We start from the raw sequence: 12,576 nt of genomic DNA on the forward strand, positions 1-12,576 counted from the left end.
TAACAATTTTACAAAATGAATACACATAGAAATAAATAAATAACAACAGGTCATTAAATTAAAAGGATAAACAACAACAAATATTGACCGAAAAAGCTGTAGGCTGAAGCTTTCGCTTATTTTACCTACCCTTTTTACATAACATGTTCTGATAGGCAACCCTTTCTCTACTGAGTTTAGGCTATACAAAGACAAAACAATACCAAAGCAAAAACAAAAGTTCCAAACGACTCAAACATAATACTGGTCATATCTCAGTTATATATTTGTTTACCACCTTATTTTTAAACATTTTTTTTTTAATTCATAAAGTTAGCTACACATTCTTAACTCCTTGTCACTAGTCCACAATTTTACCCCTTTGACAGATATACATCTATTTTTTACACTTGTTCTTACCGTTCCTTTTTTAAATATACATATTCTCCTAAGTTCATATTGGCTCTCTCTAATTTGAAACAACCTCTGAATACAATTAGGAAGTAACTTGTTTTGTGCTTTGTACATTATCTGTGCAGTTGTAAGATCAACTAGATCACAAAATTTCTAAGTATGTAGGTTAATAAATAGTGCATTGGTTGGTTCATAATAATCCGATCGACTTACAATTCTTATGGCTCTCTTCTGTAGCATGAAAATTGGATTGGATTGGACATGACTTGCTATAGAATCATGGTGCAAGTAGGGAGAGGAAAAGACAAGTACAGATGTCTAATAAACTAAAATGATCAAAAAAGAACTGTATATGTACAGGACTGACTCAGAATCCACTGTTCCACAAGGAAATATAAGACGTTGAGACACCAGAGTTCCCTCAAAGCACTTAACCAGAAAAAAATTTCAGAATAAGCCAGAGCTCCCGTTGCTGCTATGAAGAAATACGTATTGATGTGTTTCGTGCTCCTTTACATCATAGACGAAATTAACTTTGAAGCCAGATAGTGTATATACTCTATATACCACCTCCTCTACACTAAACAGGATGAAAGGCAGCCATGAGCCACACCAAATCGTTTGGAGATTTTTAGTGAATGAAACTATACTCAAGACACTTACTGTTTTCTATGGTTGGGTCATATGAGTCGACAAACTGGCCCTCCACGAACTGTATTGTCAAAGAGGACTTTCCTGCAAAAGACGGAAAACAAACACGTATTAGCAGGTTGCAGCTGTGAGCCGTTGTGAACAACACCGTCACCTGACTCTGAACTCGCTGACCCACCTCGCAAGAGAAGAGCTCCATTACGATGTGAATCCCTGCTGTTGGAGAGAATGGAGGTTGTGAAGAGTACAGTAAATTCTGATAGTCTAAATGTCAAATGCTGCCATGAGGTCCGACCCCTGTGGTGAACAAACTGGGGCAATTTCCCCTGCTGCTCCTGATGACACCGGCCTGCTCCCTCATCCCTTTAAGTTCCTGTTTTAGGCATCAGCTTTGGAGAGTGGATCTTTTCAAGCACCACAAAGGTATAAGCAATGAAAGCTCCGTCAAGATTATCAAGATCAAAGGTAATCTTCACATTTGTACAGATGTCAACAACATTACATTAAACTGTATTTTTTGATACATAAAACAAACAATATGTATTTTCCATGTAGAGATGAGTGTACTAATGGGAGTGCACTTGGTAAAATGTAGTTCTTCTAAGTGACTTAGAAACCTCTGTAAATAATGTAGACTGACATATGAAACTAAATTCCTTGTTTGAGGTAGACCTCACTAACAAATATAAGTCACTAGTTATTTGGCATGCTTATTAAAATATGCACATAATAGGCTATTATAAAGAACCATTGAGACAAAGGACCTATAAGCTTACTATTTTCTATCATGCATACGAAACAATGGAGCCAGGTCTACTAGCATCACAGTAAGTTACAAACCCACAGCAGGTGGTGGGTCTAGTCTGCAGGCTATTTTTAGAAGAGATTGACAGTGACTCATATTTTTCAACAGCAATTGAGTAGTTTGCGACAGCTTTAAATACAAGACTAAAAACTGACTGTTTCATCAATAAAAGTGTTTCCCCAGCCATGCTCCTGTCTAAGCCTGCCTGTTTACCACAACAGTATCGCACACAGCATCACATGACAAGAAAAAAATATATTACAGAGAAAATTCATATCATATCCTCAAATGTATGCAAAACTACACTTGCTGCTGTTTGTAAAACTGAATTTCTCCATGGCCATGTGAATGATTTTGTACTTATGCATAACAAATACAGCAGATTCCACATTCATAAGAAAAATGAACATGATGTGAGATTTGGCAGAGAATGTCTGAAAGAAAAACAGAGCTTCAAAGGTAAAGTACAGAATGAAGACTAGAGAGTGAAGTGCTGCAACCACACTTAGACTGTGAAAGCCGCATCCCCCAACAACTACCGGTTTGAGTATTTAGTGTCAGACACCCTTTGATTCTGCAGTTATGCTGTAAGGGTGGTAGTTTTAAGCTCAGATCTGCTGTTCACCGTGTGCAGTCCAGCAGTCTGTTGCTATAACAACCAGGCGCCTGTATTGGCATCCAGTGTTCGCAGATGTGAACTCAGAACTAATTTTCTCAAGAGACAGCCCTGAGGAAAGATGCACCGTGCTGTACCAACAGTACTCTTTAACAAACCGCAAAATCCTAGCACGGGAATAAGAAACATACTGTAGAGCACCATACATCCAAGGTCTTCACTGTAACATAACCCAAAAAAAAAAAATAAATCTGCAGACACAGTCCTCCCATACAGAGGTATGCTATTCCATATATACCTTTGTACTGCGAACCTTGCATGCCGTAAGTAATGAAATTCATGGTATTACTATTTCAGTTAAATTATTATGTGAAATGAGCTAATGGTGGATGCTTGATTACATAACCTTTACACTGCACTCATTTGACAAACCACCTAGAACTCTGTGTGCATGATACTGACATCCTGACATTGTAATATAAAGACATCGTCACATCCAATTCCATTATGACCAAATTTTAGATACATTAAAAGCAGCCAAACCCCGCACGCAAGCCATCTCTATGCACCTTGCTTGCCAGAAAGTCTCTAAATTATTCATAAAATGTTCTGTATGATGGCCGCCTGGCTGTTGGCTTTCAGTGGATTTATTAATAATGGTTTTTACTGATGGTGATTTAAAGACTGAACTACAGCAAAAGCAAAAAAATGTTACAACAGCAGCCTTTCTTTCACCACCCCCGATGAAGTGGCTAACTCTATGTTTTGTCATCACATTTGTCATGTAAATCTGATCCTTCAGCAAAACAGTGAGCAGATTAGATAAGCAGTCATAAAGCATACGCCAGATGTCTCATCAATGAATCAAAGGAAACTTACGCTCAAGCAGACAGGCAGAGACACCAGCAGAGCTTAATCGCTTCCACCAAGTTCTCACATCAACTTATTTCCAGCACCGTAGTTTATCACCATAAATGCACAGAAAAGTGAAAATAAAAACGTGCCTGAAGAGAACTCATACACTGCGGAAGCAGCCCTGGGAAATTAAACAAATACCAAGGTATATGACAGTTTAATTTAACATGACATTGTCCAGAGAAAATAACTGTCACGTGACACATTTTCTTTCCTTGGAAAACCGCAGCAGCCATTTTCACACCAAGTTTGGGCACAAACAGTTCTGTGGAAGATTTAACAGCCAGGGAGACCACTGAATATAATGCATCAAAAAATGGGTAATTTTTAGTATTGCTACAGCCAACATACAGCTGAGATTGCATCCTGTTAACACCTAGCTAGGTTGCCATCCAACTCACAACCCATGTGAAATGTCTACATTTCTGTGAAACAAATACTGACAGGGAGAAAAATACTTTTGTAGGTATTAGGCTATGAACCACCAACCCCTAAACTTGGCAAATGGCATACATAAAATCAGTAGCCTATAAGAACTGCACACCTACAATGGAATTTTCTGGGTTTCCGTATTTCCATTAGACCATCCATATCCTCACATGTCAAAAGGTGCGAAATTATAAAAAGATGCTGACGATTAGCTTGGCTCCATGCCCCTCTCAATTCAAGAGTTTGCCGGCAAGTAAACAAAATGTCTGAAGAGACAATGTTACCCGTTTCCCAACAGCCCAGGCTACGGTTCAGTAATTTTAGGGAAGATTATATAAACACTATATGGACAAAAGTATTCGGACGCCTGACCATTACATTGTAATGACATTGTATTCAAATACATATACTTTAATATGGAGTTGGTCCCCCTTTTGCAGCTATAACAGCTTCCACTCTTCTTGGAAGGCTTTCCACAAGATTTTGTTTCTGTGGCAATTTGTGCCCATTCATTCTGTAGAGCATTTATGAGGTCATGCACTGATGTTGGACGAGAAGGCCTGGCTCTCAATCTCCATTCCAGTTCATCCCAAAGGTGCTCGATGGGGTTGAGGTCAGGGCTCTGTGAGGGCCAGTCAAGTTCTTCCACAACGAACTCATCAAACCGTGTCTTTTTAGTCCTTGCTTTGTGCACTGGGGCACAGTCATGTTGGAATAGAAAAGGGCCTTCCCCAAACTGTTTTGCCACAAAGTTGGAAGCATAGCATTGTCCAAAATGTCTTGGTATGCTGAAGCATTAAGATTGCCCTTCACTGGAAATAAGGGGCCTAATACATTTTGGCAAAATATTCGCTAGCTTGCTGAATTAGACTACACAACATGCATGCAACAGACATGATATTATAAAGTCTAGCCTAGGTTCTCAGATACTGTCACGTCACTTTCACGTGACGTTTCACGTCACTGAATTCACCATTAACTATTCACCTGAACAGATTATGATGTTGTATATGGCATCATTGTAATCTTTGACCATCAAAACACAGGGGTAGACATCACCTTTTCTGTGTTATGTTTGGTTCAGGAGATGTGATGCAAAATACATAATTTGGTTATGGCGGAAAGTAAAATGGCCGCCACGAGGCGTTTTTGCAATGGCTCCATTTCTGAAAATGTTCAGAGCCCCAAACTGTACAAGCGTACCAAGTTTCATGTTTTTATGAAAAAGTGGACATATCACCTCCGATTTGGCACATATCACCTGGACTATGCTGTAAAGCACTATCATTCATGCTTCACCAAGTACTGCAGATTATCAGAGTGATGAACAGGGCAACCCAAATATAATAAAGACAATGGGCGACAGAGACAGATTAAAAATTGCTTTAAGGATTCTATGAACTGAATGAAAATTAATATATCCTATTAAAATCAGGCTCAATAAAGGCTAAATGCAACAAAAGACAATGGCAATTATCCAGACATCTGTACATACCATCATTTTTCACATTGCAGGTCATGGTAATCACAAAGAAAGCAATTGCCTAAGAGAAAAAACAAAGAATTTGAAAAATCGGGTGGAGCCTTAAACTATACCCAACTGCTTCCAACTAATGGAAATATTACCATCTTTTGCATGAGTCAGTCTAACAGTAATGAATTATATTATGTGACATGCTCTAAATGGTTTCATTCATGGTTTGATTAATGCATAACCAAATTGTAGAAGCAAAGGTTAAACTAAAAAACATTAGTTTACAAGCTGAGCATACAAATCAATTTCTGGTGAGAAATGGAACATTTCGTGTGAAGCTGCTCCTTCTTGCATCCACTTGATATTTCAAACAAGATGACAGAATAATTGGTATGAACATTTTTTGTTAATGTTACACTGCCATTAAGATTTTACATTAAAGCATTTACATTCCAGCATTAGCATGTCAGAATGAAGGATTGATCTACATATTACAAATAGTGGTTTATTCATCAATGAAAATAAGTTGTAGTCTAAACAGCACATCAAGTCAACCTGATGAAACTATCAAGCCAGCTGTTTGTATAGCCTTAATACAACTGAAAATGAGCACAAAGAACAGAAATGTCCACAATAAATACTATCAAGGTTTTCATTACCTGAATCAAACAAAAATATTTTTAGAAATATTCTAAAAAATATTTATGAAGAGGTTTGTCAGAATATGAATTTAATTTAAACACCTGATATTACCAAATGACAAATGCATTCCATTTCAACTTACATTACATTTCCTTGGCATAAGATGACACCCACACTGACTTGCTTAGTTCACATTTCATCCATCTACAGTTGGATATTTACTGAGGTAATTCAGGGTAAGCACACAGTTCACGGGTACAATAATAATTGCCATACCTAGGAATCAATCCTGGAACATCAGAGTCATGAGCCCTCCTCATTATCACAGAACAAAAATATTTCTACATGGCATGCTCTGCTTGAAGACCATTCTGATGAAATCTAAATATATTTATCGCAAGCAACAAATTTAAGCACCATTTACCACATTTACGGCACACCTTATCATTACCACACACATTCCAAATTTTTGCATTTCTGCAGGAAATATATTAATAATTTTTAATGCTCAGTGAAATGTCCTTGATGCTTATTCATATTGAATTACCTTCCTTCACTTTTCTGGTGATATTATTCTTCATTAAGCAACAGGCTAAATATTTGTATCACTGGCATTGCCTTGAGTGATTCAGAACCTCTGTCTGAAATGCTTCATGACTGGATGCAACCTTTTATGAGTCTTATTTGAATGATTAAAAAATCTAACAGAACAGCAAAAGCAGACAGAGGGACCGTCAGAAGCAAAGACCAGCATTAATTTGAAGATTATCCTCATAATTCAATTTTCAGCTTTTTCAGGTTTTCACCCAAGACGACCAGGCCCGCCTCCAGCAGGCTTACTGTGCCAGTCATCACAGTCAGAGCTGTAAGCCGACTGCCATGACTTGCTGGGAGAGAAGCCTAGCTACTGCCAGCAGCTGCAGAAACTTACCTCCCCCAAAGCTAAAATGTTCCATATATTACAAGTGAACAACAAGTTCTACTGGTGCTTTAACACAGTTTGAGACAAATTCAGCGGTGATGTCACATCCACACAGCAACCTGTGATAACACTGCATTCCTAATTAAAACGTGCTGCCCCAAGAATATGTACCCTATTAGCATCTAGAGAACGGGCGACAGGATTGTGACAAGATAAGGCTGCTGTTGCAAGATGCATTTATTTTTGTTGAGGGATATATGACTGTGAGGCTTCTCCTCATAATCCTATAAATTTTTACATAAAATATATTTTCTCATCAAACAGTTTAAAGTCAACTCCAGCCATAGCACAACTAAATACACACAATGAACGTGCTTTTTGGGGTGGGGAGTAGTGCTGAATCTTAAGTATCATTTAGATTTTGGCTCCTAGGTCCTGTGATTCCCTTCCCTTCCTAAATTGGCTAGTGTTCTGATAATATAACCTTGAAGTACACTCAGATTTTATTCTGCACCCAGCACCCTCCAGCAGAGCTTCAGACATAAGAAGAGCCTCCACTGGCTTATGAATAAAGATCCCTCATTCCAAGACACAGAATGTTCCCTTCCACAAATCGCTTGTCTAAATTCCTTTTCTATGCATGCAGAGTCAGAAATTACCTTAGGGTAACCTCATTTCAGATTGGGCATCATTATGGTTTACTGCAGACACTAGCAAATTCAGCTTTCCCAGCAGCTATAAATAGCCCTGAGACGTAAAAAAGAACAATGTGTTCACTATTCATAATATGTACCAAAAAAAAAAAAACCCAGATGTGGGGGTGAAACTACCCAGTGACCCACAAAAAGATACCATAGGAACCACAGAGCCACAGGAAATCAGAGGTCTGCATATTAAGAACACAGTTTTAATGAGCACAAGCATTTTCCCCAGGGAATATTTTAACACTTAAAGTGACAGGATTATTAGAGAAGGGCTAATTAACATCTCTGTGATGCATCAGTGTCCTCATACTCTTCAAGGCCCCCTGACGGTCAGACTTGCTCAACATTTCGCTTGGATCACACTATCTATTCCCATTTGTCAACTGATACGAAATTTTTTGTCAGCGATGAAGCCAGGGAACTACACAGTGACTGCATGGCAATGGCTTCAAAGTTAAAATGAGTCCAGCTCAGCCTGAGGCTGCAGCTAATCCATGCGTGACGTAACGTGATGTTCACCTCTCCTCGGCACCACAGTTCACCAGCAACCTCCGCACTCATCCCTTTCTGTGTCATCTCATTCTTCTCAGTGGCTCAAACACACAAAGACACACACACACACACACACACACGCACACAAACTAAGGGTAAAACAAAATCCTGTCTTTTCAGCTTTCAGCTTTACTACAGTCAAACAACTGGGAGGTGTGGTCTGTTTCAGTTTGTACCACGCATTAATAGGCTGAAGCTTACAGGTGAGATGAGCATATTTTTATTGATACCATATTTTTGAGACTTGTTACATGAGCTCAGTTTCTGGGAAAAAAAAAAAACTGATAAAGGAACTGCCTTTTCCATATTACAGGTTAGCCTACATGCTATACTATGCAGTCTGAAGACCCAAACTGAAAAATAAGAACAATGAAAACTTGAACAGCCAAAACGTTTAAAGGTCAATCATCGCAGCCCCACCATCCAGACAAGAATATAGTACCAAAGATTCATATGTATACACTTCTGTACTCTAAAAGACTTGCACAGAGCAGATTCAGATTGTTCACAAATGATTACTTTAATCCAGAAAACACGTGTGTCACGTGCATTTAGACCTTAAATTAATCTTTAAAATAAAATCTGACAAAATAAATCCACACCAAAATTCTGCTGATCAGAATTTCATTGGAAGCTTCTGGAACTATTTAGAGGCTTTCTGCTTCCCTCTGGTATAATAAAGACCAGCAAACATAAGAGATTCATTAGTAGAATGCATTATCATAGCTGATATCATATCTGAAGACGGCAAAGAGACAACCAGAAATAGATTTATTAGCCCAGCCAGTTGCCAGCACCTGGTCTTTTTATGGAATAATTATCTTAAGTGGTAAAAATATTTTTGATTTAGGTTATTTCAGAGGCTGAATCAAAGGTTTGTTCGAGTCACTTCTCTACAGCCTTGAACCCACAGAAAGTTGCAATTCATTTGAATAGATTGTAAGTGAAAAAAAGACTCCCAATAAGTTAAGCACAACAGTAAGAACATTGACTATATCATAAATGTGAATATGAAGGCAGGATATTGTCACTTTGATTAACTTAAAGTAAATCTCAGGGAAGAAATTCACTACAGATGTGTATTATTATTGCTGTTATAGCAAGGATAAAAAAACTTTAATCATTGATCACTGGTTATTGATTCCACAAACTGAAAGATGGCAATAAAGGAATTCAGAAAGAATTTAACCTACCACTACAGTGTCCATTACTGAGAAATTTACCACTACAGGAATAAGATGCATGTCTTATCTTACCATATGCTGTAAGATGGGTGGTTCCAGTGGCAAGCATAAATCTTGAGGCAACAGGTGGAAATCTTCTAAACCTTCTAAAACTCAAACTGCTATCTTCAGTTTACAATGGCCAGGTTGCAAAAAAAGAAGGTGCCATAACTTCATATAACACTACTGGAAGTGTCTTATCAGTGTAACCCAGACAAACAGAGGATTTACAAAATACCAGTTACAAGCATTTGAATAAATCTGACCTTTGTGTTTCCTTTCTGACTCTTGTAATGAGAAAAAAATATCCATTATATACATTTTTGTTTCTTTTATAGCATGCCCTTTGTTCCCATTTAGTCACAGGAATGAATAAATATGGAAGGCGGTGCACTGGCTTTCTTAACACAGAAATAACAAGACGGCAACTTAGAAAATCAATTAAAATTAATTTCTTTCGTAATTTTTCAGTGTGATTATTTTGGAATGGAATGAAATGGAATGGAATCCTACTGAGTAGTGCAAACTGATAATGAAGTGTTTAGGCATTGTATTGATAAAAGAATGGGACTACATGATGATTTATATGACAAAACAATGCTTCTATATCAGAATACTATTACAAATACCCTTGTCTTTATAACAACTGTAATTTTATTTTCATCATACATTTAGGCCCATATTCAATCCAACCACAATATGCTTTGTTATTAACTTCAAATTACTAAGTACATGCTGCATTTTCTATTGTCTTTCATAACATGTGCCTTCAATCTCAATGACTACTAAACTTGTGATGCGCTCTAAAATGTTTTAAATGTGTAAATCTAAAATAAGACAAAGTACACTCTGGTTATCTAGAATCCTTAATCTAGGCCAAAGGAAGATATGAATGGAGACAGTTATCATTTATGCTTTCATATAAAGTCTGTTACAATGAAAACACACACACACACACAGATCAAACTTGATTTTTTTTTTTTCTTCACCGGAATGGTTTCAGTCTGCTCTGTGAGGACAATGACATCTGTTTCAGAACAGAGAACCACACAAATAGTTGAGAGATTTCTTCAAATTATTTGCTTCTGGCCAGGACAGATGATCTAGGACATGGAATGGCACACTGACAAGTGCACCAGTCCCCATCTGAAATCTCTAAAATAAAAACTCAAGAAAAGAATCATTCCCCATGACTTACAAAGGCTTCCTTTGATCTCATATATCCCTTTGCCAGGAATTGCCAAGTTTGGCAAGTTTAATACTTCATATAAAACACCTCAAATTACAACAGTGATAAATCAAAATGTGTTACTGTTACTGTAGAATGTGTTAACCATACCCTTTCCTAAGACTTGCCATTTGGGTTAATTTACATGTTCTTTGAAGGTAAGTAAAACCAAAGCATGAATTCCAATGTCGATTTGTATTTATGGAAGCCTATTTAGTACTTGTGGGCCCCTGGGACCTAAAGACCTGGTTTCACATAGAGAAATGTCTCTTTTTGCTTCAACTTCCCACTGCATCACTTCCTCAACAATGTTATTCTAACATGTTTGAAAAAGGAATAAGACTGAAGACATTCCAAAAGAGTACTACCCTTCAACTGATTCTGTCCTTCATAAACTGATTTTGAACTGACCCTGTACGTCTAGAGGAAAAGCTGCAGCAAGAAAAAAAAAGGTTTTTGAAAAAGCAGAACTATAGCCGTTCGATCAAAATTGAAACACATTGCTACTGGTCTAAATGCATCCATACACAATGTATCAACCTATTTAAATGAGCATCTTTGAAACTTCTGCCTACTGTACAGTAACAGTATTGGTTAATATCTCTACTATAGCGAAGTCTTAGTAGGTTACTTAATAGATTCTCCCGGTAAATTTCTATAAGGCCATATCTAAGCTTTCAGATAAACTCCAATGTATTTTTCATTGCAAAAACGCCCCTTGCCAAGCTAGTTATCTACATCGTCGTCTCCCTCTTGATTACTGGTATTCAGAATCAGTTCACGCAAATATATTTCAAATCTGAAAAAGATGGCAGCCTCGCAGTGCATTTTTCATGACAAGGACTGCACCGAAGCACCTAGCTAGCTGGCCTCTTAGCAAGCTAATACCCACAGCATCCCTTCCCTGCAGTGACAAATGTTACACCTGCCTCACCGCAAACTAGTACTGTAGCTTGCCAGTATATTAGGCAACATGCAACGCCGCACGTTAAACCAAACACTAACGACAAAAATTTGGGAAAACAGAATACAAGAATTATTACCTTCTTGTAACTACAGGAAAGATAATCTTACCAAGAATGGAAAAGCCGGAATACGGCATGTGCTGGTAAACTGGCCAAGTAGCACCGGTACTAGTTAGGTATCCATTGGAAGGCTGTACTTTCAAGATACCTTTATAATTTTTAAAAGTTCAGCTGGGCACTGGCGTTAGCTACATAGCTATACGGCTACCTGTGATCAGCCTACCGTTATACAGAAAATGCCTTGACTACCTGCCAATCTCACTGTCTAGCTAGACTACATAAAACACACGTGCGACATACCCCGGGCAGCAATGGCTAGCGAGTTCAACCTGAACGACTGGCTAGGTACATAGCCAACTAGGCAAAGGCAGTACGCGTATCTAGCTAGGTACCGGATGAGATTTCGAGCACATGCCGAGTAACCAGCTAGCCACCTTGCAGCTGAGTTTGTTGGCTACGTTAAGGCTACCTACCAAGATGTAGTATTTTGAAAGTCGTGAGTGACTAGCTGACGTTACCCAACTAATGAGCGAAATGGTTCCCCCACCTCACCTAACGGTCAATGCGGAGCGAATAGATTCCTTCATCCCCCTATTGCCAGAACGCTGGCCAGCTAACTAGCTGCGGCGTTTAGCGACGACTGCACTGCAATCAGCTAGACATAAAAAACAAATGTCATTGTACTAAAGAGTCCGGCACAGCTCAAATTGCAACAAGCTAGCCGGAGCTAACTAGTTACTTACCCACGGATCTGTATCCCAGGACGGCGATCTTACGGGATTTCGGCTGCGGCATCTTTTTTTTCTAGCAACAACACGACATCAACATCAACATACAGAGGCCTGGGAGACGCACTTAGTCGGCTTAAAATATGAGTGAAAACACGATTTAGAGTTTTCTTGAAACTATGTGAATAGCAGAAAATATTATACGATTGAACCAGATTTCTGAGAATTTCACGAAAAAGAACTCGAGCATCTGTAACCTCTGCGTCACT

At 38.3% G+C, this 12,576-nt stretch overlaps 1 protein-coding gene across 1 annotated transcript in view; it reads right to left on the bottom strand.

Moving 5' to 3' along the window:
• Positions 1–12,576, bottom strand: part of rheb (Ras homolog, mTORC1 binding) — a 38,621-nt gene extending 26,045 nt beyond the window's left edge. Inside the window, exons 1-2 of the mRNA XM_036521519.1 lie at positions 12,323–12,576; positions 1,057–1,128 (exon numbers count right to left, since the gene is read on the bottom strand). Coding sequence (XP_036377412.1) covers positions 1,057–1,128; positions 12,323–12,374 — 124 coding nt within the window. The 5' untranslated portion in view covers positions 12,375–12,576. The remainder of the gene's footprint in view (positions 1–1,056; positions 1,129–12,322) is intronic.

This window comes from Megalops cyprinoides, chromosome 2 (assembly GCF_013368585.1).
Source record: "Megalops cyprinoides isolate fMegCyp1 chromosome 2, fMegCyp1.pri, whole genome shotgun sequence".
Lineage (NCBI taxonomy): Eukaryota > Metazoa > Chordata > Actinopteri > Elopiformes > Megalopidae > Megalops > Megalops cyprinoides.